General features: G+C 40.5%; 1 protein-coding gene across 3 annotated transcripts; it reads left to right on the top strand.

The window, feature by feature from the left end:
- The first annotated feature begins 20 nt into the window (after positions 1 to 20).
- On the top strand, positions 21 to 26,455 carry ZDHHC15 (zinc finger DHHC-type palmitoyltransferase 15). 3 transcript variants are annotated; one of them, XM_035324221.1, is made up of 12 exons: positions 22 to 191; positions 3,033 to 3,059; positions 5,577 to 5,593; positions 7,067 to 7,187; positions 8,034 to 8,103; positions 8,733 to 8,765; positions 9,864 to 9,984; positions 11,725 to 11,857; positions 13,031 to 13,157; positions 14,598 to 14,707; positions 20,617 to 20,700; positions 21,475 to 26,455. In XM_035324221.1, the coding sequence occupies exons 1-11, from the start codon at positions 74 to 76 to the stop codon at positions 20,658 to 20,660; spliced, it is 921 nt and encodes a 306-aa protein (XP_035180112.1). In that variant the 5' UTR covers positions 22 to 73; the 3' UTR covers positions 20,661 to 20,700; positions 21,475 to 26,455. The 3 variants fall into 3 exon arrangements, with proteins under 3 accessions (XP_035180113.1, XP_035180112.1, XP_035180111.1); XM_035324220.1 differs by having other exon boundaries at positions 23 to 191; positions 5,499 to 5,593; XM_035324222.1 differs by lacking the exon at positions 7,067 to 7,187 and having other exon boundaries at positions 21 to 191; positions 5,558 to 5,593.
- Positions 26,456 to 27,498: the final 1,043 nt, after the last annotated feature.

Below are 27,498 nucleotides of genomic sequence, written 5' to 3'. Positions count from 1 at the left end.
AGCCGCGCCGCCAGGGGGCGCCTTGGCGCCTCAGCGCCCGGTGCCGCCCGCCCAGGCTGCTCGGGCGGGGAACATGGCCCTGTCGCGGGGGCTGCGGTGCTGCCAGCGGGCCTTCGCCTGGCTGCCCGTCCTCATCATCGCCCTCGTCGTCCTCTGGTCCTACTACGCCTACGTCTGCGAGCTGTGCCTGGGTGAGCCGCGCTGGGGGCGGGCAGGGCGGGGAGGGAGCGGCCCTCAGCGGGCCCCGGCCTTCGGGGGGGTGGGGGGCGGGGGGCCGATCCGTGCCAAGCCGGGCTGTCAGCCCCGGGCCCGGTGTGTGGAAATCCCCGCTCCTTGTCCCCTGTCCCCCGGGGGCTGCCGCCGCCGCCCGGTAGCGCTGCGGCCTCCTGGGGAAGCAGGGAGCGAGGCAGGGAGATGCTGGGTTTGCTCCCCGTGTTTTGGGGAGGGTTGCTTGAGCAACGCTCGCCGCTGGTCGAAGCCGGCGCGTTAATGGCACGGCCAGACCTAAGATTTTAGGTCGCGGCTTGTGAATTTGTAGCTTAACGTGGCCGCGAAGCCGCACGGTAAGTTGTGAACTTTATCCTGTTTGTTACGTCCTGGCACGGTGTGGGTGCAAAAAGCCTTCCCGAGGAGGGTATGGCAGAGGTGGAGACAAAAGCTGGGGGCTTGGGAGGCTGCGGGGAGAAGCAGGTGGCGCCCCTTGGGCAGAGGAAAGTCAGGTAATGGGGCAGAGGCTCTCAGAAGGGCACCTTGGGCCGTCTCCGTGTCGCCTTCTGGCATGGCACAGCAAACTGAAAGGCGGTGCCCACAGGGGTGGTGGTGCAGTAAGAGCTATTGTTTCTTCTCCATGGGGACAAAAAAAAAAAAGAAAAGCTTTGGTCTGGTTTAATTTGCAGCTAGGAACTCCAAGTACTCTGTGACATTTTACTCCATCTCTGAAACTGGGGGCTTTTTCTTTGGGGAATTCACATGGAGTCATTTCTCCAAAACACATGGCAATATCCAGTAGCTCTACAACCCTTGACTAAACCACGTGACAAAAAAAAATAGGGTATACTCCTGAAACACTGTGTCAATACAGTAATACTTAACACTGCTTAATTCCAAGTCTCAGTGTAGCCATTAGACAAGACTGCTGAATTAAGTGGGATTTGGATTGGGATTGTGTTATTCTGAAAATACGCCTTAGACTGGCAGGAGCCCAGCTCATTGCCTAGGTTCACAGCTTAAAATCACTGCTTTACCCACAACTGTCTGGTGGTTTTTTTTGCCTCACCCTTCTCTCTCAGGTATTTTATTTGCATGTGGAAGAGATTATCTATACAGAAGTCAAAATGAGTAAATTGAGTTATAGGATTTGAACCTGAACTATTGGCATATGCACTTACCTGAAAATCAGTGCTCAGGACATTCCCTCCTGCCCAGATTCCCAACATAAGGAAATTTATATAAGGGTTTCTCTGGTGGCTTTTCTTTTTTCCTTCAGATTCCCATTGTGTGTTGCCATTTGAGCTGTTGCAGGCGTGCAAATCGTTGACACTCTGTTTTAACTCCTGATCTTCATCTTTAGTAGCGCACACTGCTGAGGGTTGAAAACGGTGCGAGGTGATGTCCTGAGGTGCCTCGTGGTGCTGGGATTTAAACGCTCGGTGACTGGCACAGCCAGCAGCTGGCACTCAGAGCAGGCTGTGGCTTCGCGGCTGCTTGGTGGTTGCTGCCACAGTGGGCACAATGACCTCGTGTCCTGGGATAAAACTTTGGTGTAATCTTTACTTCGGAGTTTGCTCTTCTCTCAGGTAAAATTAGGAGAGCTCTGCAGCAAGTATGGTGTGAACTTCAGGAGGGAACAGAGCAGTATTTGTGAAAAGCTGATGTGCTCTTTGTAGGTTGATTTGCAACAAATGAAAGGAAAAACTGAAAGCTTCCTGACAGTCTTGCTCATCTGTAATTGAGCGCACAGAGGCACAACAAATATTTGGTCCCTTTTCATTTACGTTTTTGTATCACGAAGATTGCAGATCAAAGTTGTTTATTAGCATGGTTTTGAGGACAGCTACTTGTATTAGTTCCTACTCTGATTTACCTTTTCCAAGGTTGATTTCAAGTAGGATGACAGAGTGAGTCTTGAGGGGTAGAGTCTCTGCAGGTGCTGGCCTCAGGCTAGAAGTGAGAAGCTGCGGTCTCAATCATTTTTTTTCCCATCAGAGTAAAAAAAAAAAAAAAAAAAAAAAAAAAGGTCATCACAGGTAGGTGAAAATCTTCAAGTCATTTAACAGTACAATCTTGTTTCTCTAAGATCACTCTGACTCTGGGAGGTGAGCTGTGGCCACTGTGTCCTTACCTTTTCTGTTAAACTTGGATGAGGGCTTTCACTGCCTTTAAAAGTAGTCAGGATGGGTAGATGCGGAGCAGTGCCCGCGTTGCTGCTTGCTCTAGGTAGCTTTGTTAGTAGGGGCTGTTAGGATTACAGTCAGGGAAGGAGGGGTTGTAAAAACTCTGCGAGTAGGAGCTATGAAAACTGTTGTGTTGTTACCACGTATCCTTTGTGTCTGACAAAGCAAAGCCAAGACAAGAGCTAATTTTTATGTATGCTGGTGGAGAAATGAATTGGGGCATGGCTTACTATGGAGGATCAAGACGACTGAGAGATCAGTGGAAAGCAGGCTTAAAAGTACATCCATACAGATGCTCCTTGGGCAGTTGCTAGATAATCTTGGCGGTATCAGGGCAATAGGACTGTCACCAGTTTCTTTGTGATACTTAATATACAAAGATACCTGTGTTTTTTAACAAGGGAATGTACAGCATAAGTAGCAGTGGTTGAATATCTTGTGGATGTCATTTGTGAGTAAACAATTGTTACGGATACTTTGAATGCTAAACTGTAGGATTTTTTAGTCTGCTGTGTTGAATTTGAACTTTTTTAAAAAAATAAATCCAAGTATTTACATTTAGAAATTGTATTTGGCACAAACCTTACTGGGAATACTATTTGCTCTGTAAGCATATGTGTGTTTTTTTTTCTTTTTCAGTGACTCTCAGCAACCCTGTGGAAAAAGGTATGTACATTTAATTTACAATGTTATGCTAAGTGCTTGTGTAAAAAGATTCATTAATGTTTTAATTAAAATACCAAAAATACAGTCCGGTCATTTTTTTTTTTCAACTTACATATTCTTGCAGTGTTTCCCTCCTGTAATTACACATCATCATGATGTATAGACATCATGCGTTGTTAGAAATGCTGTAACTTTTGGATATAGCGGGAAATACCCCGGTTTAGTTGCAGTATGTGAACAACCACATAAAAAGGCCATGATCTCCTTGAAATATATATATATATATATATATATATATATATATATATTTTTTTTTTTTTTAAAAAATAAAAAATAAAAAAAAAACTATACACATCTGTCCCTATATGCCCATGCATCTCTTCCTCCTTTCTATTTTAGGTTTCCAGAGCTGCTTTTACAAGCTAAACAAGAGATCAATTCTGTTCTTTGGTTTGCCTTTTTTTTTCCTTGTTTTATTTAATCTTCCAGTGGAAGCTATTTCATATGCCTTGTATGGGGAAGCCTTAGCAAAAACAAATGTTGCTGGTTTCAGTTAGCCAATATCCGTACATCAGTAGGATCATAGTAACTGAGTTACTGCCACAGAGGGGTTGGAGCAAAGGTTTCTGTGCCGTTACTGCTCGACCTGAGCGTTTCTCAGGTGCACGTGGTCATGCCGCGACTGGCATTGCTCTGAAAGCCCTGAGGCAGTGTCAGATGGTCACCGAACGCCTCGGGCAGAGCAGCAAGATCGCTTGTTGAGACCTTTCCCAGTGCTGCACCATTGGAGGCCACGGTATGTTCTAAGGGTAAGGAGTTAGTGGCCATTTTAGTATTCATCTGCTATCTTTGGCGTTAGGCATTTGGCTCATACCGATGGCCTCTTACCTCCCTTTCCTTTGGCATGGTTATGAAGCGTAGCAGAAGGTGTTGCCATTTTCGGATGGCAAACCATTCCCTGGAGAACAGTGCCAGCTAACACTTGAAGGATCCTCTGGATTCCTGTATTAAGTAAATTCTCTTTCCATTTGAGGACTGTCCTAGTACTTGAAACTCTTAGAGAGGAACTACAGAAAGTGTGATGATGATTGTTCAGCAAACAAATGTTACTGGTTGCCAAATATTTTCATGCATCTCTAGGTCAGCCTCCTGTAATATATGCTGTTTTGCTTTATCAATTAAATTAAACAGTTGTAAGATTTTTCCCCTTAAATACTGATTTTAAAATGATTGGGCTCCATCTACACGTAGCATGAGGATTACATCTCAAACTTAAGAGCGCAGTAATTAATTATCATTGATTCACGTGATCAGTCCCACATCCCATCACATTCCTGTGAGGTGTACTTTGTGAGGTGTGCCCATCTCTTCAGAAACTCTTAAAGCATTTTCACACAGTCAGTCTGGAAAGTTAGGAATTGTTTGGATTTTAGATTTCTCTTTCCACTAGTAGTAGTTACTTTAATCTTACTTTGCTGAATTTGAAGTTTAAAAGAAACAGGGAAAATGAAGATATTACTCTAATTGCATGGTGTGTTTAAATAAAACTGTTTGAGATGTCTTAGAGAGTCTTTACTATTAAAATAAATAGTTTGTGTAGCTGAAGGATAATTGTCCTTTCTGAATGTGACTTTCTGAACCACGATATGCCTTGTGCGTGCCCAAAGGCTTTGTGTATTGAAATAAGGTTACTCTGAGGCATGCCGGATTTCATGTGGCCACGTTGTATCCAGTGGGTTACAATTCTTTCTCAGGAATCACAAGACCTGTTTTCCTTATTTTGAGGGGTGTTTTCCTGTCTTATCTTATCGTATCAACTGTGGCAGGCCAAAAGATGTTGAATAAGACATTTGACTTCTCTGGTGACGTAAACCTCTGCGGGAGCATGCTATTTCTTTCAAATGTTGTAAGTGGTGAAAAATGCATTGCATGGATGAGCAGGACAGGGATAACGTGGTACCGTGAGTATAAGTGCATTCAGTAGCAGCGGAACCCAAAACCTGGAGCTGCTGGAGTATCGCAGTATTTAGCCGTCATGCTGCTCAGCACCAGCCAGTTCTGCTTTGCCTGTGCCCAGGACGTGAAAAAGAGGCAGGAATCCTGCCATGCCCAGTGGCAGTGTTGTCGCCTGCCCTGTGGGTGACATCTCTCATAGCTGTGTGCTTCTCTACCCATACAAGTGGGCTGGGTGGAGATGGGGAGGTTTGTGAGATAGGTATCCCCTCACTGCAGCCACAAAGCCCTTAAGTTCTACTGACCTCTTGGCCTTAAGGTTTAGCAGTGCTGTAATACTGGTTGAAATATAAACTTTCCTTTTTTCCTCTTTTTTTTTTTTTTGTCATTGTTGTGAAAGATTGGAATTCTGCCCATTGTAAATGAAACTTTGCTTAAGAAATTATTGTTCTGCTCTTGTTTTTTGTTTGTTTGTTTGTTTTTTAGTGGCCTATCTTATAATATTCCATATTCTCTTTGTGCTCTTTGTGTGGACGTATTGGAAGTCTATTTTTACTCTCCCAGTGCAGCCAGGCAAAAAGGTAAGAATCCAAACACTTTGCAGTCAATGTAGAGTGAAGCAGGGATACTAATGAAAACTCAGAAAAGATAACCTAGAGCTATCCATAAAAACTGAGTAGTTTACTGTTCTGAGAATCCTTTGACTCCCCAAAGAGCATGATTTAAATCAGACATGGTGTTAAGTATACAGCTACACTTTTTAGGTGTTCCAGGAACAGGTAGGATTGTTAATGTTGAGAATAATAGGATTTATGATTATTAACTTACATATTTATAGCGGCTTTGATCTCTAAGCATTTAACAAGTTGGAAGTGAAATCCTGAGAACCTTGCTTAACCTAGCCATTCTGGAGTCCTGTGAGTAAGGAACTATGGCTTTATTTTTCTGTCTTCCTTGAAGATGTCACAGCACAAGTAAAAACGGGTGCATTTTTAATGGCAGTGGGGTTTCTTGATCTCCACAGCTGGATTGTTGTGGTGGGAACATTCTGTGTGCCTCCAAGGCTCAGCACTGCCTGTAACCCTTTGCTAGTTGGAGTAGGCTTCTTCATAGCAGTTAAGCTCGTCCCATTTGTCAGACTTGTTCTTGTGACAGTGAGGAATAGAAGAATCATTTTAATTTTAAACATGATGAAATTCTGATGTTACATGGCTGCGAGGGAGGACGGTGGCGATGTGCATAGCATGTGCTAGGTGATGGATAGCTCCAGTAACACCAGTGCTTGTTACTTCCCTGGTCGACAGCATCAGAAAAGATAAATACAAGAATATACTACAGTGAAGAGAAACGGGTGCACAGTGACAAAAGCACGTTATTTTGGAAGTTATACTTTAGCTAAGGATATGGTATTGTTTTTTTGATGTAGGTAGCTTATTTTAGGGCAAGAGTATGATTTAGAGCGCAGGACAGTCAGGCAGACATCTGTTTCTATTGTTTTTCTGCCAAATACTTACTTTTTTGTGGTGGTCAGATCAAACTATTTTGCATTTTGTGTTACTGCTTTATAAAATACCAATAAAACTCTGTGTTTAGAGCAATAGAAGAGGATGATGGTGTGTGGCTCTTGAAATATTCATTGCCATAATCTAATCCAAATGACAAGAATATGAGTTTATAAATAACTAATTCCAGAGTTAGCAAAATGTAGCTGGGGGACAGGTTCTTGCTCACAAGGAAAGTGCTTGAAATGTCATTATCACTGTTATTATTAATGCTGTTTGTGAAAAAGTCTTAAGCAGCAACAGTAGTAGCAATTAGAGTATGTTGCTTTGTGATCTTAATTTCACTTCTGCATTTTTTCCTGATGTACTGTGTAGTATTCTGCCTGTCCAGCACTTGCTCTCTCACTTTATCTCCTTAACCAATATATTCTCCTGTTAGATTAATCCTGTTAGAAGGAGTGTGAGATAAAAATGCTTCCAAGCTTGACTAGATTTGAAAAATTATATTCTCTGCCCCCAAGTAACTGGTTCTCTCGTGACTTCTGCTTCTAGTACCATATGTCCTACGCTGACAAAGAACGCTACGAAAATGAAGAAAGGCCAGAGGTGCAGAGGCAGATTCTCGCTGAAATTGCCAGGAAGTTGCCAGTGTACACAAGAACGGGGAATGGAGGTCAGCTAAGCAGAGTGTTTTGTTTCTCAAAATCTTATCAAACAGTCTAAAGTAGCATATGCTGACAATCTAGATTATAGTAAATCCTGATGCCACTGCATAAATTTGTATTAAGTTTTTTCATATCTTCCCTGTCAGGTTTTATGTTTGGGAAAACCAAAAAAAAAAAAAAAAAAAGCCTTTAACACCTTGGTCATCTTCAGTGAAGTACCAAATTCTGGCTCTGAGTAGCAATATGTTGTCCTTTGTACTTCAACAGCCTACTTACATTGTCTGAGTTTAGTAGTCACAGTAGTAACAATAATATACCAAAATCTGTAGTGATTTTTACTTCAAAAAGAGTAGCTTAGAGATGCAGGGGATAAGGTCCAAAAATCTGTTCATGGAATTGTTCTGTGAGTAAATGCATACTGCAGTCCTTTCCAAGCATAAAGGAAATCCATTTTCAGACTGGAAGTTCTGGCCTGTTCGTTTCTGTCAGACAAGCCAAAGAATTCTGAAGTAAGGAGCTGCTGTATAGCCACTTATCAACATGGAATGTACTGAAAGTCTGAGTAAATGTAGAAGCCAGAAGGAAGTGTACAGTTCCATTTTAGTGGTTTTATGCTGATCGCATGCTTTGCAGTGAGGAGAGTTCCCTGTGCCTGCAAGTCTCTAGAAGAACTGTGAGCATTGCTTATCTGATTATGACCTGGCAGCAAATCTCAGCTGCAAATGCACTCATTTTTTACAAAGATAAGGGAAAAGAATATAGATAGTTTGAAAATGAGCAAAATATTAACAAATATGAAAAAAATAAGAGACCAATACCTCTGTTATTTGCTGTTAACATGTCTTTCATTACAGGTATTCGATTCTGTGATAGATGCCAGCTAATAAAACCAGATCGTTGTCACCATTGTTCTGTTTGTGCTATGTAAGTTAATGGATTGTTTGTCACTGAAATGAACGTACCCACTAAGTTATGTGAATGTGCCGGTTCCTCACGTATCTTTTTGCATACTTTGATGTAAAGGTACGCAAGTAGCTCTGATCCAGCTGCAGCCAACAGCATATGTACGTGTGTGACAGCATGTAGGTTTGCATTCTGCTCTTTGTGGACCTGAAGTGTTTGCAGTTCCCACACCTACGAATCTGTGAGCGTTAAGTTGATAGAAAGCTTGCTGTCTGATGAAAGATGAACTGATTGCCTGTAGCAGGTTAAATAAAGTGCAATTTTTACTTTTTAATATAGTAGGCCTTTACAAGTGGTGTTTTGCAAAAGTTTTAAGGTGCTCTAGGGCAGGAACCTTTTTATTATTATTATTTTATTTTTAATCTTGCAGAATACCAAAGACATTGGCAGGTCTTGAAAAAGTAATAAATGTTCCATCTTAAAATTATACCTACCTTAAAAAAAAATTCAATGACAGTATCATCTTGAGTTTGTGTCATGTGGAAATCTGCCCAAAAAAGAGGGGGGGGACACACTTTTGCTACTGATCTGCAGTTGCCAATTATGTACCAAATATAAGTCTTCCATTTTTCCTTTTTGTCCTTTTGCAGATGTGTGCTAAAAATGGATCATCACTGTCCATGGTATGTATGTCCTAGATACTGGTTTGTAATTTTCTGAAAAAGGAGGCTGTTTAGATAAATTTATTCCATAGAACAGCATCTGTATGCCTCTTTCAGTTTGGACCATATTGGGAGATTTATAAAATAATTACACTTTGAAATCGCCTGAAACATTTTTATTTTTGAAAGACAGATCATTCATGTTTGTTCTATTAACTACATGTAAAAAGCTGTTTTATAGATGTAATTTAAAATCCATCTGCTAATTCACTGTGACTATTACTCAAATTGTAAATGGACTTCAACTTACCCCTTAATTTTGGTTATGTAGTACTTTGAGCATGCAGTTGGTGGTTGCTTTCAATAATAATATTTGCACGCAATTTGTTTGTGAAATGAAGCCTGCCACCTGTGCGTGGTCAAAGATACTGTGTGTAGAATGGTGCATGGAAACATTAAGCTTTATTCTTTTTGAGAAATGCTGCCACTTAATCTCTTAGAGTTCTCCTTTTTTTAAAAAAAAAAAAAAAAAAGGAAGATCTCAGAAATCAAAAGCAACACAGACACTTCTCCACCTGAACACCCGTGACATTCCTAAATTTAGGGGGTTTTCAAATATGAGTTATGAAAGAAATGCCTATGTTTTTTTCTGCACTCCCCTGTCTCTTTTTAGAGTTGCCCTGTGCATGGAGAATTATAATCAAATTTGTTTGTTTTATATGTAATCAAACAAGTGGTGAATCTGGTTTCTGAGCTGTGCTAATGAATAGAAGTAAAACAGAAATCCCAGATCTGAGTACCTCTGCAGACCAGAAACAGACATGAGCAATTAGGATCTACCTCTGTGACAAATCTGCCAGCAGTACCAACTTTAAAACAGCTCCCGAAAACACAAACTGTTTTTACTTGGCAGAACAAGTCTTCAAGTGAAAAGCAAAAAGACTTCAGTTACATTTCATTTAGACCACTAAGGGGAGCTGTTTATTGATGAAATTACATTCTGTAATGAAGAGGGTTAATAACCTCCCCCACAATGTAGTAGTGCAACCACAGGTAGTTCAACTTGTGTTATAACTGTGCTGCAGATATTCTGATTCTACGTTTGCTTTTGTTCTCTAGGGTGAATAACTGCATTGGATTCTCTAACTACAAGTTCTTCCTACTCTTCTTAGCCTATTCTTTGTTGTATTGCCTGTATATTGCTGCAACAGTCTTCAAGTATTTCATTAAGTATTGGACAGTAAGTCATGGAATCTGGTTACTTTTTTGTATCTTCTGAGCTGGTGGGATTTAGGCACTCTAGGTACTTGCTTGCTTTCAATCAGTGGAGGGTTTGTGTTTGTTCCATAAGCTGTGGGGTTTTTTGAGCCCTTATTTGAGTGTAACTCCCAATAGTGAGGAAGAAATAGACTTGGGGGATTTCAGATCGTAGGGATAGCTTCTGGAAAAGAAGTTATTTCTTGTAGAAATGTATATGAACATGTGTATCTCAGATTCTATTGAATTTATCACAAGTTTATTAGCTTAGAAAACTCAAATATCATTCAAAAGAAGATACACCTTACTGAAAGAGAGCCCAGGATTGCAGTTCACTAAAACGTTCTGGTGATTTTTCAATATACAATAGGGTGTATCATCAGACCTATCACCAGAGTCAGAGGTGTGCATAGGGATAAACACAGCTGGAGTTGGGTTAGCCTCCTAGACATAAACGTGGTTAATCTTCCCACATCAGAATACAGCTGTTGTTGGCTGGTCAGACCTCCTTATTGGGGGGGGAGGAGATGGGGGTGTAAAAAGCCAACAACAGCCAACTTCTTCTGATTATGGAAATAGTTGTCTTCTAGGTAGAAATTCTTAGCTGTCAACATTTGATGCCTTTAAAGTGGTTGCAAGAATACATCCCATGTAATTCTGTCTTATTACAGGAAACCATTAATTGTGGGTGGGTGTTTTTCTTTTATGTTGTTTCCTGAAGTGCGTGGGCATATTTCTTTTACCGTTGTCTATATTCCTGTCTTAAGGATTAGGTCCCTTGCCCATAGGGATAGAGCAAGTAAAGGAAGGTGTAGACTGCAGAACCTGGAGTTGCCACCATACTGCTCACTCTAACTGATGATTTCCAGCAGCTTGATGTTTTGAAGAGTATCAGCTCCCTTCTCTGTTCTGATATCAAAGCAAAACATCCTAGCACTGATCTGTACATATTTACTGAACAATGTCAAAAAACTTGTTCGTTTTCTAATCCCCATATGACTCCTTTCTTGATTTAAAAGTTGATGGAAATAAAACATGCTTCTTATTCAGTTATCAATGATCATTTACCACCTGGCAACTCCAGTAAGCTAAGGGAGACCTTACGTCTCTGGTCTGTTTTCTTTCATGTCCCCTGTGCTGTCAACTCTACATGACAGCGTTGAAGTAACTTAACTTTGCTGTGCATTAACTTATTAATTCATTTTTTATTTTAAATGGCTAATCACCTACATAAAATGCCTCCTGAGATATTCATGAGACACTGGCAGGAATTATTTTTCCTGCTAAGAAAGGCACAGAGACTTTAACTCTCTGCCTGCATATGTATGGTGTACAAACGCTTAGAGGTAACTTTTTTGCTTTGGGGTCCCCACAGCCCATCTGTAGATATATACTTATAAGGAGGAATTCAAGAGCTTGTGCCTGCCTGTTTCCCTGTGGACACAGGACAGTTTTGTGCGCAGGTGGGAAGACAGTGTGATTTTACTGGCTGTCACATGTAGAAAGTTAGTAGCACACCACTCCTTCAGCTTTGGTTATGGGAGGGGAAATGAGTCAGGTCACTTCTTTGTCTTTTCTTGCTTTTTATAGTAAGGTGCAACTTTTTGTATAATAGTTTGATAACTCAAAATAAGTGTTCTAGAGGATATCTTTCTTCTCTAGGAAGAAAGAATTACCAGCTTTTATTTGTTCTTATCACTTGTTCTGTTTCTTCTCTTTCTAGGGAGAACTGACTAATGGACGTTCCAAATTTCATGTCCTTTTCCTTCTCTTTGTGGCGGTTATGTTCTTTGTAAGCCTTATGTTTCTGTTTGGCTACCATTGTTGGCTTGTCAGCAGAAACAGATCTACGTTAGGTAAGGCTCTTGTGTCTTCCTTAGGTGAGACACACCATTAAGCAGTGTTGTAACAAGGAAGAGGGGAAAAAATACATTTCTGTTCAGCTGTATGTTCTTGCTGGCTTTTGAGGGGAGGAGGATTTAAGGTCTTGGCACAGTGCTGCAGAAATTTCTTGCTGCAAATGAGCTGCATTTATTAGCTGATGTGACAAAAGCTTTGTTAGGGAAACTAGAGCTTTAAAGTGTAAGAGTCCAATTATACAAATGTTATGCATATGCGTAACTGCATTTGCTGTGAAATGAGTGCAGCTTTTCAGGAATAATGGTTGTTTATGCTCATATGCTGGAGTGCATCCTAAGCCTAGTGAGGTTGGGAAAAACAATGTCCATCTTCAGTAACAAAGGCAAAGTAATTAGGACTGTAAAATTAAGCCATTGAAATTAAAATCTGAAGCAGTATGATTTTATGGAGTGATTTCTTTTTCTTTCCTCAGATAAGCTGTTCAATTTTTAAAGATTTTTGGATAAAGTTCTGTAACAAAACAGTGTCAAGAGTTTGAGCAAATACTCAGATTTTGTGTAATTAATAACTTTAAAACTCATTTCAAGGGGCACTGAAGCTCATCTAGCCCAAAACATCAGACCTCTGCAGCAGCTTAGAAGGTAGATACAATTGTTTCTAGTGCACTCGAGGTTCTCCTCCCCTCTCTTTCTTTTTTAATTTTATTTCTCAGCATAACAGAGGGCCTGTCTGCATATGTTTGTTCATTATATCATTAACCAATGGGGCAGTTTAAGTCTCCAGTGCCACTTCTGCAGTATGCGTTGAAGACAGACCTACTTAATTCTGCATATTTTTGATTTAGAAATTTCTACCCACTTTATTTCAACAAATTTCATGCAAAGATCTTCTAACTCTTTTGTAGATTAAACAGGCTGATTTTAGTTCAGTTTGATTATTCCAGGCAGTTAATTTTCCAAGACCAAATTCCTACCTTCAGTTTAAAAGTCTTTACAGGCTTGCAAAATAATAATAAAAAAAACTATTATTTTCACACTTTGTGCCTTTGTAATGCTAGCTAATAATCTGGCAAATCATGTTGTCCTTAGATGGCTACAACATGCACAGTCCTGTTTCAGTGTATTTGGAATTGATTTTCATTTTTTCACTGAAATTGCATCTCTATGTAGAGGCTTTCTCAGCTCCAGTGTTTCAAAACGGCCCAGATAAAAACGGATTCAATCTTGGCTTTGTAAAGAATCTTCAACAAGTGTTTGGAGAAGAAAAAAAGCTGTGGTTACTGCCTATTGCTTCTAGGTAAGTAATAATCGAGTCAGTGCTAAAAGCTGATAGAATTAACTAAAGGGACTGACTTCTAAATCTCTCGCATGGCCTCACGTGTTATGTCTAGTACTGTGTGGCTTGGCTGCCTGCTGTTGTAGATCACTGTAAATGCACCAGCAAGCACCACCTGTGTTAATCCTGTACACAAGAAGTCTGGAGGTGAAAGCTTTCTGTCAGGTAAACGCACTGCACCAGGGTGTTTGAACTTTCTCTTCAGACTCCTGGCAACGTGTGGATGGGTGTTCACTGCAAAGATGCTGATTTCTTCATCCCTCCTGTGGCTGAAACGATTTATGCTATTTAATTTAGGGGAAGGTGTCATTTTGGCACTTGGTCGACCAGCAGTAAAGTATACTCCAATTAAATTCCTTTAGTTATTGCACACAATTTAAAATAACTTCATAGCACAGCAACCTGAAACTTTTTCAAGTAGTGGTGTGTAAGATCTAAGACCCAGTCGCATCCCAAGCGCCATCTGTTTTCTGCCTCTAAATATAGTCCAAGGGAAAAGATTAGCACAGGAAGCCTTTCTGTTCATGAAAGGCAGCACAGAATGCTAGTTAGAGGCACGTTAACAGAGCGTGTAGCAATCCTAGGGAGAACACCCAGGTTATTTTCCTTGGGTAAGGATAAATTATCAGAAGAGAAAGGTACTTCGGCTAATTTACAGCCCCTCTGTATAGGCTGCTGGATGTTAAGAATTGAAATACGGGGCAGACCAATCTGTAACATCCTGTTTTTAACCTTGTTAGTTTATTTTACATGAATTTCAGTAATTTGTTTGATATCCAGACACACAAACATAGTTATATTTGGTAGAGAAAAGGAAAAACAGCTTTTCCAGTTTTAGATTTTTTGCATGGGGTATTTTTTTCCCACGTTATTTACAGGTTTAGGTCACAGGAAAGTCGGTCTTGTCTTTCAGTAACATTTAACTAAGACTGGGGCCATTTCCTATGAGGCATCATTCAAACACTTAAGTATAATTGCTGCTCTGAAGAGTCTATGGTATGGATAAAAACAGGTAAAATTGCTCTTTCTACATAAATCTTTTCCTTAGTTCCCTCTTGCTTCTAGCTGTCCGTAAGTTATTTTTTTTCTATTGCATCCAAATATTTTGATCAAGTTACATGTTTAAATTCAGCTAGAAATTACTTCATTCAGGACATAGGTTTTAATTTTATTTTCCAAAGAGCTTGAAAGAATTCAGGTTTGAAACTAGTAAAATTTAGTATCAGCTGCCACAAAAAATAAACACGGTATTTTTCAAAACTTTAAAGCATATTAAGTAAATGTTGGGTATTCAGGCAAAAGAAAACTTTATTGCAGAGGCAGAAAGAACATGTGTAGAAATAATAATCCTTCAGAATCACTTGCTACTTCTTTACAGCATTTTTATATTTTTGTATGCAGCCAGGGTGATGGACATTTTTTCCCCATGAGAGCTTTATGTGAAGCTCAGAATCCTCTCCTAGCAAATGAAGAGCAGTGGGAAGATGATGGAATAGATGAAGAGCCTCGTGGTAAGGTAGCCCTAAAGGAAATTAGTTGTGTCTTGAGCTACAGTGACTAATTCCTGAATTATGAGAGCTAATCAAATTTTTTAAAAAGTGCGTTGGCTAAATCACTAGGCAGCTCTGATGTGACTAATGAACACAGACTAAAAATAAGCCCTACTTTGAAATCAGGTGTGTGGTTTGTTTGTCTTTTTTTAGTAGTAGCTTTATACTTGCAAATAAATGGACTGAGAGGTTGTTACAAGTTGCAGAAAGAAAGAAATTGAAATTACTACAAACTGAACTATTTATATATAAACGCTGTTGTGTGCAACACAGTTACTGGAGACATAAAGCTGTGCCTCCAAAAATAAAAAGCCTAAGAGGTTTTTACATGTATTTATCCTCTGAGAGTTTGAAAATGTGCATCCAAGCACCCTAATGTAGTGTTACATTTAGGAAGCTACTTGATACTTTGTTCAGTTTCAGTACAAGACGATAAAAGTTCATTTGGTTTTGATGCTGTAACACTGACAGATTAGACAGTACCTATGTGCTATCTAATCTTCATGAAATATATATGCTGAGAGCAATTTTGGGTGAACTGGCATGTTTGTACAATAGATATAACCAGTTTCTGAAAGGATAACGTATTTTTTATGCTATGGATGTCCTATTAGAAAAAGGCCTTTACATGTATCTGTGTTTTGATTTTTGTGAGATGCATCCAAAATTAGTTTAATGGTTTGTTACTACTACTACTCTCTGCTCGAACTTGAGGGGTTTTTTCTTACATATTTATCACCAGGCTTTGGTCGTTGGAGATTACAGTAAGTAGCAGAATATCAGGGTTAATGTCAGGGTTCATATTTATCATGTAACCAGGATTCAGAAATCCTGCTGCTAAGTTAAGCAAGAGTTCATATTTTTTTGTTTTGTTTTGTTTTCTGTAGACCAAGGATGTCATCCACACTTAAGAGTAACAGTAAAACTGGCAGCAACTTTACTGCATGCTATAGGAAAGACAAGTAGATTCCCTTGAAAGAAACATCATCAGATCCCTGTTCTTTTCACTTCTACAGAATGGTGAAAGCCTGTTTAATTCTAAGGTTGCTGTAATTAATGGATTAAGCAAGTATACTTGGAGAACCAAATACCACTGCTTTATTGCTCAGAGACTTGGTTTCCATAGTCACTTTCTTTATGGCTACAGAACAGTTTTAAGAAACTTTGCCCATCATGTCCCCTCTCGTGGCATACGTTTCAATGATAGGTGCACAACGTATGTTTGGGAACCCATGAGGAAGGCAGTTGTCTTGGTTAAAAGGGAAAACAAGAACTTTCCATGTGAACTTTTTGTATAGGTGTGTGAAATACCGTGCAATGAGCTCTTTAATCTGAGCAGCACAGTATTTGCTCTTCAGTCTCTGGTTAGGTTTTACTTGCAACCATTTGTTCCACTGCAAAATAAACAGCCTGTGTTTTTTCCAAGGCATGCTGCATGAACTGCTGGGAAAGTGTACTCTCCAGGATTTTGTGAATAGGGCTAAAGAGGCTCATTTCAGCTTTACTTCAGATTAACTGCTTTAATTAGTTAGTGTTTGTGTGGGTAGAAAACTATCTGTTCCTCCTGTTTTGTTCTATATATTTTGGCAGTGATAAGGTAACACAAATTGACTGTAAAAATAACAAAATATGGCATCTCTGTGTATTGCTTATGATGCTTAAAATAACTCCTTTAGGAATCAACCTGAAGTTCTTCCAACTTTTCCAAAGTACAAAATTCTCTGAATAAAGAATTAATTCATAAGTATGAAAATGTTTGACAGTGACATGAATTTTGGCCAAGTCGGATCCCAGAATCTGAATCTGGAGCTTACATGAAGTCCCACAGTTGGCAGTGCTTATGAAGTAAATGGCCTTTACTGGTCTTTCTTGGTGAAAAAAAACATTTGTAATTCTAATCCAAGAACCTGTAAAGCTGTAACGATGGTAGAATAGAACATCTGTCTGCCTTACAAAAGGCAAACTGAGGCTGTGCACAGGTAAACACAGAAGTGAGAAAACAGGCCGAGCGCATTCCATGCGGGGATGGCTAGCTGTTAGGATATGGACCTCGGGCCATGACTGGAGAAGGTTTTTTTGTTTTCTTTCTGTAGAGAGTGTGAAGTAAAGATGGAAACAAGAAATAAAACAATGCCCTAGGTAAGGACAATGTGTCTTGTGTGTCTACAAACAAGTGATTTGGAGCTGGAATTCAGCTGATAGTGCAAACATTGAGAGGAATCCACTTCCCTTATTATTCTTACAAACAGCCAAATCCTCCTCTCACCTCTCAGTCTGAACACCTGAATTTTGCAAGATAAAATCCCTCGAGGGGATTAGAGAGAGAGTGTGTGGCTGGGAGGGGAGGAAGCTAGCGGCCTTGCCTGGATGTTGCTGTGGCCGGTGCTATAGACCTGCATGGCTCCCCGTTGTAATGCAGCTTTCAGCTCTGTCAATGATCTAGTTTCACAAGCGCAGGGATGCACAAGAGCTTTCATCAAAAAGCTCTGTAGCAGACAAGGGATGTCTGAGTCTTCACTCCATGACCACCAGGTAGGGTCACAACTGATTCAGTACCAACGCATGTAAAATATTTTAAAGTAGTTTTCTGATACATGATAAATCTGTCTCTTGGAGCATTTTTTCTAAACTTGTCACTGTACCATTGTGCCTGTGCAGATAACAGACGTCTCTTTATCATTTTGAGTAATGTAAAAGATGTTGGGGGAGACATCACCTGGACATTAATCACCCATAGACAAAGCAGGAGCTGAGTAAGCACAGAAAGGCAGGTATTTGGATCCTGCAGTCGTAGGAGATGGCACTGCCAGCTACATCAAGATCAGAGTCATAACTGCCCTGTTGTATTTATGTGGGGTCTCTCTGCTCCTGGAGTTTCACCTGCCATTGCTCATGCACCTGTGTTATGTAGCAGGGCATAGTAACGAGGGCTCTCCTCATCAGTCACTAAGGGGACTTGGAGGCTCATGAGGAGAGGACAAACCCAACTGACAGCAGGGAGGTGAGGTAGCTTCGTCTGGGGTCCCAGGAGTGTACAGGCCACCTTCTTAGTCATCTTACCATAAGGTTGTCCTTTTTTTCTGTGATACAGATATTTAAATGTGTTTGCCCTTCCCTTCCTGGTTGGATTTTATGTATAAATATATATATTTGTATATATATATCCTGACTTGCTAAGGCTTTTAATGTTTCACTTAGGGGCAAAAAAATATTCTGGGGAACCTTTTGTTTCATTTCTTAGCCAGAGACTGAAAACATTTGCTTCCAAAGTCATGGTAAAGTGATTTTTTTTTTTTCAGATTTATTAATGCTCATCCCTTATTCACAGGCATCTGTTTAATCTGTCTAGCCAGCGAGCTAGCCCAAATCACATGCTGGCAGCTTTTATAAGGTTATCAGTTTTTTCAAAGAATTCATCTATAATGCATTTGACGCGTTGGTTGCGGATGTGTCAGTACTGTGAATGCTCATGCTCTTTGTCTCATGGAGCCTAGGGTAGGACAGCCGTTTGTGTACATTTATAGCAACATCTGATCTCTTAGATTGATTAATAATTTAATAATATGTTTCATTTTAACTTGTACAAAAGGCTCCAGTGTGAATCAAATCTTTCCCCGATTGTTGTCATCTTCAAAAATTTGTCATCTGCGCTAAGTCACATCTTTCCAGCAGAAACCAGCATTCTGAGAAATAGGTGGAAGTTCGTGATCTCTGCTGATGGGATGAAGCTTCAGGTGTCTGAAGGCATGTGCTTGGAATTTCAATTCAGATTGGTAGGAGTCTAATTAAAGGAGCATCATGTCCTGCGATACCAGCTAATTTGGCGTAGCGGTCCTTTGAGTAGAGAAGTCATCTGTTGTGATTGTAGGGATTAAATTTCTATCCATCGAGAAATTAAAAAAGCTACTTAGATGTTGGAAGCGAGCAGAGATTGCTCAGACAGTACAATGGTGTGTTGTGCAATTCAGTAAACTGAGACAAAAGCCTAGATTTGCATCTCTGGATTTCAGGCGTGATATAAATGTTTAAATTGCATCTGGCAGAAGAAGGATTAAGTTAAAGCAGCGCTAAACCTTGCGTCACTGACTGCATTCGGATCAGTTTTCAAATGACAGAGGGGCACCTGTGCAGGAATCCGCATCGGTTTAACCAGATGCATCGGTAAATATATTTAGTAAAACCAATATTGTTTTGTATGTGGATCAGACCTGCAGCTGCTAAATGAATTACTTGAGAAAAAGATACTCCATAACAAGTTGGTAGTGACGTTACAGCGAGGTGCATGTCCCAGGGTAGCAGATCTATATGTCCTTTTATCAGTTCCCTTTGACACTTCAAACTTTTTTTTTTCTGAAGGTATGCAGTGTAAAAGGCTGCTGCCTGGAACTTCCCATCTGAATAAATAGATTTGGCATGATAAAATAGATGTCTATGCTAATAAATATGGAAATAGCAGTGGTTCCTTGTGTGCACAGTAAAGAAACAAAAGGCCTAGGCAAATCTATTGTGTACGTATTGTAGAGTGGTAAGGGGGAAGTGTTTGCTGTTCATTTTTCTTCCTTTACCTTAAGAAAGTTCAGTGCCAAGCTGATTTTTGACACTGCTTGATGCTGCTCTTGCATTTTGACCATCATGTATAGCAGTGAGCTCTGGATTTTAAAACTGAACAGCGCCAGGTCAGTTAAGATGTCTACAGAACAATACAGCTTTGAAATCCTGTTTTTAACAGGCATGGGATCAACTCTGTAAGTTACATTAGGGAATTGAGTCTTCATCCTACAGCTGCTGCAGATTGTTGTTGTTGTTGTTGGGTGTCTTTGTTACATTTTTTTAATAGGACAGTTTGTTTCACTTAACTGTGTTTTGCAGGTGGAGAAGTGCAGTATGATAATCTTCCTCAGGCAGGCTGTGAAGATAGATCTATGCATATAGACTGCTTTTGAGGTTCTCGTGCATTAGTGGCTGTAATAACAGTTCTACAGTTAGAGCAAAAAGGGATTGTCACCTACAATTAGAAGGATGCTATTTCCAGTAAACATGAGGTATGAGCTGCTTTCAGACTAGTTGATAAACTAGCTGTTTTAAACAGTCTCTAAGTAATTGTAGACCGCTATTAGGTTGACCCTGAGCTTCCTCTTCACCACATTAAACAAGCCCAACTGCCTCAACCTTATAGGTTTAAAGTAGAAATGTCTGTTCTGCTTACCTCTGGCTTACATCTGACCTGCACTGCTTTCAGTTTTCCAGGGCTTGGGCTGTGTGTGTTTATAGAAACATGATGATTTTATTTTGCAGGTGAAAATGTTAGGAATAAACTACCATGAATGATATATTCCATATATTAATATATTATCATGTATTTCTACCTCTGCTGTACTAATGCAAATGTATTCAGAGAACGTGATTTCCTGGTTCAGTAAGCTCTGGTGCCCTCACTCCCTTCTGACAGAAGGGTATGGGGAGAGTTCATCGTAAACATCATCATTTGTGTCTCATTCTTGCTTGTTTTCTCACTACTGCTTTTCTTGTTTTGCAAATGAAGCTCTAAGCTTAGAGTTTTCAGATTACATCTCACACAATACAAGGAAACCAACATAATTTTCTAATCAGAAGGGTCTGAAATGTTCCCTTAAAACTGAAAGATCTTTATTTGTCATAGTGGCTTTACAGTTTGTGACACGGTTATGAAATAGATGAAGCCAATAATAGAGTAATCTCAGTTAAAACACTGCTGTTAAGTTAGCTCTGACAAGTGGTTGTCTATTTTTGTTTTGGAATGATTCTTGAAGACACGCTCCCATACTTAGTGAAAAATACATTCTTGGTGAGAAAAACACTCATCTCTAACTACTTTGTTTCTCCTTGTATAGATTCCACTGAAGCTTCATCCTTTGCCATAGAAAGGGAGACATAGCGGTTCGAAAATGGTGGCAGTACAAAGCTTGTTCAGAAAGGTCAGTATATCTTTCTTGGTTATCTTCAGAACAGCCATTCTGCAGGGAATTCAGTAGGTAATCTTGCACGGGTTTTGACTTTAACAGTGGTGTGTCTCACTTGACACTTGTGAGTAATTGGACGTAGCTGGTAATACCCACATCACCCATTGCTCTTCTTTAGTCTTCTTTCATTCTGAAGAAACTTGGGTGCAACAACAGATGATACGGTTTGCTGCTACCAGAATGTTCACTGGTTGATAATTTGTCCTGACTTTTGTAACGGGGGGAGGTATCCTGCACGTATATTCTTGCAATCAGCTGCACGTGGTGTCCTCTTGGGTCTCCACGAAGCCTTTTCTCAGTGCAGTATTGTTGCCCAGGATTCAAGGAGTATCTTCTGCTGTCCTACGTGCAGAAGGTGGAGTAATTAGATAGAGCTCACCTCTCTACTTGCTCTGGATGTTGAATAACTCTGTGTTGAGACTTAAAGCACTGTAATCCACTGCTTAGTTTTGCACAAGAATAGAGCAACTCAAAGTTTTTATAAGTGGGCTTCTTGCATATTGTATGTGTGATCCCATTTTCTGGCACTGAGAAGAAAAACCTCAGTGTTTCTGCTGCAGATCGTCAATGAGGACTACGTACTGCCCTTCCACTGAGGGGGTGAAAAAACAGCACCTTCCCTGTTACTCTGCATGGCTTTAAAATGATGCTCCAAGTCAAGACTAGACATGTATTTCTGATCAGATCAGTGCTCTTATAGTTACACGTTTTTCTTTGCTTGAATTTCAGCTTTCCTCTCAGGAGTCAACATCCCTTTTCTTTGCATGGACTTCAGTTGTGAGGGGCAGAAAATAAGTGGATCTTCAAGATGAGAAAACATCATGAAGTATCATCTGATTGGAATCTGCATTCTAGAGTGCTTCTCCAGAAATCCCGCTATCCAGATGTGTCAAGGCTTTATAAGTTTAAGTTATGGAGTGAACAGAACAGTTTTATAGAGTGATTCTGGCCAATCTTCTTTGGCCTGCTCTCTTTATTTTATAAATAATATATATTTTTTATTCAAAATAGGTAAAAAGTATTGATGCGAGTGCATTTCCAAAGGCCTTTTCGTTTTGCAAACATCAGGGACTTGAGTTCTCAAAATTCTTCCAAGCCATAATATTCTTGGGGATGGTATTTATATTGAGACTGATCCTCTAACCTTCTCTGACAAGTGGCATTTTCTAATGTGCTTAAAGTTCCGAGTCAGCTCAACTCAATGAGAGACAGACTCATGTAAATTTGGCACTAAATTGATAGTTGGATGTACGTTCGTTGAAAGACAAAGCGCTGAACGTGTATATATACACGTGCAACTGTGTACAAAAACAAAATACTCAAACTGCCAGGATCAAGATTCAAGAATATTGTGGCCACAGATGCTTTTTTTTTCCTAGGAAAGTGTAATTACATTAGATTTTGAGTTACAGTGCCCTTTAAGCCCAATCCTACTTGCAGGTACCTAAAATGCAAACGGATATTTTAGACATTACAATGTGCATTAATTACTAGGGCTAAAATGACAGAGTTTGCATGGTAATTAGAGCATTATCAGCTCGTTCCTGGATCAGTGTTTGATGGAAATTTTTGTGTTCATAGAGTCAGGAAGGAAGAAAGGAAGAAGTAAATTTGAAACACGAGTTAGAAATGTGCACTGAACATTTAGCTCCAACAGTAGCGTTTGGAGTTTACGCTCCGCAGCAGTGGCTTTAATCCCATCATGCTGAAGAGACATTTGGTAAACTTGATTATTTCAAACTTCTTCCTCAGTAAATGTATTGACTGGGATTTTAAAGGTGTTTCAGCACCGAGAGGTGATTATGGTTTTTCTTCTTTATTTTGCTCCATTGGCAGTCAAAGGAATGTCTTGCTATTTTTACTCTGTGGAATAGAACTAGAATGTACTGGCAGGATGACACGCGTTTTTCTAGATCCGAGTCGTTCTTTTATCTGCATGATTCAGGCCTGGCAACTCCATCTCATGTTTGAATTAGGTGCATGTTTAATGTGTTTGTATACTGGGTCTAAGATCATTTGTTAGTGTTTACTATCCTGATTTTGTTTGTTCATCAGCCCATTTGTGTTGACTTTGACTACAGAAGCAGTTGTCAGGAGAAATTACCTGGTAAGTGTCTGTTTGGTGACAAAGGCCTTGGCTACATACTTGTCTTCTCTCCTCTATTTACTCTGCTGCTGTTTCCAGCGGAAATGTGTTAGTGAGATAGAAGAGACTCTTGCAGAGATTTTTGTCCATAAGAGTAGAAGTTTAACTACCTGGTATAAACCGTGCCCTTTGGACAGATATTTTATACATCAAGCTCTATACTTAGGTTTAGAAGAGGCGGTAGGCTCTCTAGAATGTGTTACTATTGCTGAAGTTGAGGTCTTAGGAATTGGGGCGGGTTCTCCCAGTCGCAGTGTAGGTTCCTCTCCTTCCTCTGGCTGTTACCGAAGGCTCTTTGAATGTTCCCACTTCTGGTGGGTGGCTCTCTCATCAGACAGCTGTCGACCAACAAAGCTATTTTTCCTATTAAATCTAATCCTTCATTTCTAATAGAAATCCTGTGCTGGATCTTAAGCTGTCGAAGGTGGCAGCAGAATTGGTCACTTCTTGGCTGGCAAAATGTGTTCTAGAGGGGAAGGTGGCAGCTAAACAGAGCAGGAAATGTATAGGAATTTAGCACCACTAGTTGTGTATTTGTGCCTTTAAACCACTAAATTCCTTGTTTGTAAAAGCAGGAGGATAAATCGCTAACTCTACTTTCCATCCTGTCAACTGAAATGTGTTTTTAAGACAGGAACGTCAAAGCTGTGTTTGAAGCCAAGTGGATTTACAAGAGTTTCTGAGCAGGTTCTTGTGTCCATTCCGGATTTGGTTCTGTTCACAGCCGTGCCATCCTTGCAGGGTTGTTTCTCTGCCAAACAGCAGCAGAAGAGCTGCCTAGCTCTACAGGCAGATCCCTGCCTGCTGTCTAGCTGCAGCTTTGTTCCTTAGCCAGTAAAATCTATTTTGTCTTCTAATTATTATTAAAACAGATGTCTTTATGATAATGCAGCTTTCCAGCTCAGAAGCAGCTTTAAAAGGTTTCCAGGTGCTTAAATGATGCTTTGACACCTTTCGTTAACATACTCATATTAAGTAATTTTTCTTGTGGTTGGTAATGGCAAATTTTCTTTTTCTTAACAGCTGCTCAGCCTCACTTAGCTAGAACAAACTCTTGTGCAGGTGGAAATGATAAATAATTTGATAGCTGCAGAGCCATAAGTCAACATTCACACCCGTCAGATTTTGAAAGCTTCAGAGTGAAACATGAAACAGATACTGAAGCGGACAAATCCCGGTGTGTCTGAGTGACTGAACAAACTCCATTTTGTTCTCTTCTGCTGAGCTGGACGAGGTGCCCTTCCCACAGCCTAGTAATCGGCCTGCGAATGCTGAATTCGAGCGCAGCAGAATAGTTGGGCAGGTTCCTCTGCCCCCCTGGGTTAAAGCCGAGTGCAGAAAGCTGCCGTGCAGGTGATGGTGCCCAGGAATGTGGAGTCTGGGGGCTGGCTGCTGAAGCCCCAATGAGCCTGTGTTCTTCAGGGCAGCCTGTCAATGCACAGCTGGGTCACCCTGGGGAAGCTCAGTGTTCCCCCACATGCTGCTACTGAGATCTTTCTGCTCAGTGCATTAGTGCAGCTGACGATTCAGACATGGTTCCAGATGACCTACTAAGAAGAACGCAGTGTTTTCAGCTGGCATTTTTGGCCTTTAAGACTGTTAACTAGAGACCAGGGCAGCAGAAAAGCAGTCGTTTTCATTGCACGCCCTGCTACCTATGGCTGGGCTCCTGTTTACTTTTTAATTGGCTTTTTGTTTGCTTAGCTTCTGAAAGAAAATTGTATACGAGTGTGGTAAACGCAGGATGCGTGAGGTTCTGTCAGATATACCAGGTAAATGCACTGGAACACAAATTCCTCAGGCTGCCTGTAATCACTGCTGCAGGTAACAAAACAGGTGAAGTATTCAGCTGATTGCATTTTAGATTTTTTAACATGCAAATAAAATTTTACCTCTTTAAGGGGTAAAATCGACTGGTGCAGTCTGCAGGGTAGATATCCCTGTTCTCTGAGGCTAATGCTCCAAAATAATTCACTAACAGCCACCTCCTCACCTCTCCCCGTCTCTCCCGTTGACATTCAGGTACGGTTCCCTTAGAGCAGACATCATATTGATGTCTCTGTGGGTTGTATTACGCTGAGTCCTGTCCCTGGCCAGTGAGTGCTGTCCAAGGAATTAGGACTTGAATTAGCATCACTGCACTGCAGGTTTTTTTTCTCTTGCTGAAGTGGCACCGTGTGGTTTTGGAGTAGGATAAGATTGTATTCCTTTAAGCAAGGAGCAGTACTGTGTGTTGTCGTAGGCCCGTACTAGTGCATGTAGTGTGCTGTAGCTGATGGAGGCCGGGAAGCTTTCTAACAGCACTGCAGCAATGAATGTTTACTTCCTGGAACAAACCAGAGGTGTGATTCAGCAAAGTCTGTAACTGTAGATTTTTATATTCTGTATGCTGGTGTGGACTGAAAGCACAACTTAGTAGTAGTTACAAACCTCGATGCATAACGTCTGTAACATAGTATGAATGTAAAGCGTCAGGGAAAAATAGAACTTAACCCTTTGCTCTCCGTAGTTAGATGTAAAGGAAGATGTCTGGGAATGTATTCAGGGACCAGCTGCCTCCAGTGTAGTCGCTAAGCCAGCAGAACAGATTTGCTGTTTGCATAGCTGGCTCATTCCTGAACGTGTTGAATTAGCAGGCTAAGGAGGTGCTGTTGACCTTGTTTATTAAGCCAGAATTAATTAACTTAGAGTCACGTTTTCATTTCAGTGACTCTTGTGGTACAAATTTTTGAAATTGATCCGTAGTACTTGAACATACCTGGATTTTATTGATATTTTTCCAATTCTATCAGCTTCCGTTTCGTTTCAGAACACGAGTAAAAATAAACTTGTTCCGCAGCCACCAATTAAAGCGTATGCATGGTAGGGTGGCTTCTGTCATTAAAAGTAACGCTCTGTCAAACAGTTTGGCAGTGACGAGCGTTTCCAGGTTGTGGCATTATTATGTACTCTTCCTGCTTAATGCGCTAGTTCCTTTTCTGGTAATGAACGCTGAGCCCATACCCACTGCTGCAGTTTTATTCTTAACCGTCCTTTCTCCATCTCCCTTTACGCTCTTCTTCCCGAACGCATAGCTCCAATGTATCAGCTTTCAGCTGTTTGTGCTGTTTTCTTTGGATACTAACAAGATGAGCAGGTGTCGTTTGAAACAGTTGGGCCATGTACTTTGTTTGTAATTAACCTTAATGTTCGTCAGGTATCGCTTTGTGACTTGTATCATTCAGACTCAGCTTGCTTTGCTCAGGGCAGGGGGATCCACCTTCCTGCACTGCTTTTCCCTTCCCTATAAATCTTATTTCTTCATGTTCTAGCTTCAGTTTGAAACGTGAACCTTGTGAAGTACAATGTAAGTTCACTTTTCTAATATGAGCATATGAGCTGGTTACGCCTTCACGCTGGTTTATTTTTTTCTGTATAAGGTTAAGATTTACAGCAGCATGTGTAAAGCTTTAGTGGATAACAGCTCTGTTCAGAAAAAAAAAAGGTTTATGTTAAGGAAACAAAGCACAAGGGGATTATCCTTGCTTCTTATTCCAATTGTGCTTAAAAAAAAAAAAAAAAAAAGAGCAACAAAGAAACCTGATTGCATCAAACGCTAATACCAAACAGCTTATGTAACACAAAGGTGTTTTACCTGGTGGAATTTCTGCTATTTCGATACTCAGTAGACTTAAAACTTTTTGTTGGGGCTAAGGCCCGTGGGAAGCCTGGAGAGAGGGAAAAAAATAAAATAAAACAACTTTGTCCTCCCCATCTCCATTCTGAATTAGGGTTGTGTGCTGCACCTCCTCAGATCGCCATTTCCTAAATTTATGAGACACAAAAATCCAGTGGATTCTTGAAAACGTTGGTTTGTTTTCTTTGTCGTGGCTGTTCCTGGAGGATCCACGATGTGTACCAACAGGAGGTTCTTGTATCAGCACCTGGCATCCTGCTGAGGTAACGAACCCGGGTGGGTGCTGATGTGGCCTCCACGAGGAGGAGATAAGGTGTTTCTGACTCAGATTGTGTGAAGAGGTAGGTGGAATGTGTGGTGTTCTGAATTAACTCCGTGCGCAGGCATTCTTCTTTTGCAATAATTACGTTAATGTGTAACTTCTGTTGTGCTCCCTGATCATCCAGACTCGAGCGATCCCCAGTCATTCCAGATTGCATTGTTAGGAGCCGGGAGCTTCTCTTGCGCCTTCCCTCTTGCTAGTAACGTAAAACAGGAAGGATCGGGTTGCTATAAATTATTCTACCTGTCCAGCTGATTTTCAGCTGAGAATCATTTGTCTTTTTGAAAATGGGTGTCTCAAATATAAAAATGAAATCTCAGGATTAGATATTGACAAACCTCTCTGTTCGTTAGAATGCAACGTTAAAAGGAGTTTTTGAGTTGCTTTCAAGTAAAGCGGGGGGTTTCCCTCAGTGGTGTTAATTGAAGGGGTTTGATGCACCAGGAAACCTTGCGTGAAGTAGGAACTGAAATGGCTGTTTTTGGATTAGGAAGCTCCATCTGGGAGCCGATACACTGCCTCTCCAGCCGGGTCAGAACTTTCACTGTAAACCACTGTAGTGTCAAGAGCTTCTCATACCAAGGAAGACTGGCTTAGTGGGCTCTGTGC

Source organism: Oxyura jamaicensis, chromosome 4 (genome assembly GCF_011077185.1).
Source record: "Oxyura jamaicensis isolate SHBP4307 breed ruddy duck chromosome 4, BPBGC_Ojam_1.0, whole genome shotgun sequence".
In the NCBI taxonomy this organism is placed as follows: domain Eukaryota; kingdom Metazoa; phylum Chordata; class Aves; order Anseriformes; family Anatidae; genus Oxyura; species Oxyura jamaicensis.
This window is presented reverse-complemented; position numbering and strand designations above follow the sequence as displayed.

Coding starts and splice junctions, on each gene's coding strand:
- ZDHHC15 (XM_035324220.1), top strand. CDS start 74: ATGGCCCTGTCGCGGGGGCTGCGGTGCTGCCAGCGGGCCTTCGCCTGG. Junction 192..3,032: donor CGTCTGCGAGCTGTGCCTGG/GTGAGCCGCGCT, acceptor TTTCTTTTTCAG/TGACTCTCAGCAACCCTGTG. Junction 8,104..8,732: donor CATTGTTCTGTTTGTGCTAT/GTAAGTTAATGG, acceptor GTCCTTTTGCAG/ATGTGTGCTAAAAATGGATC.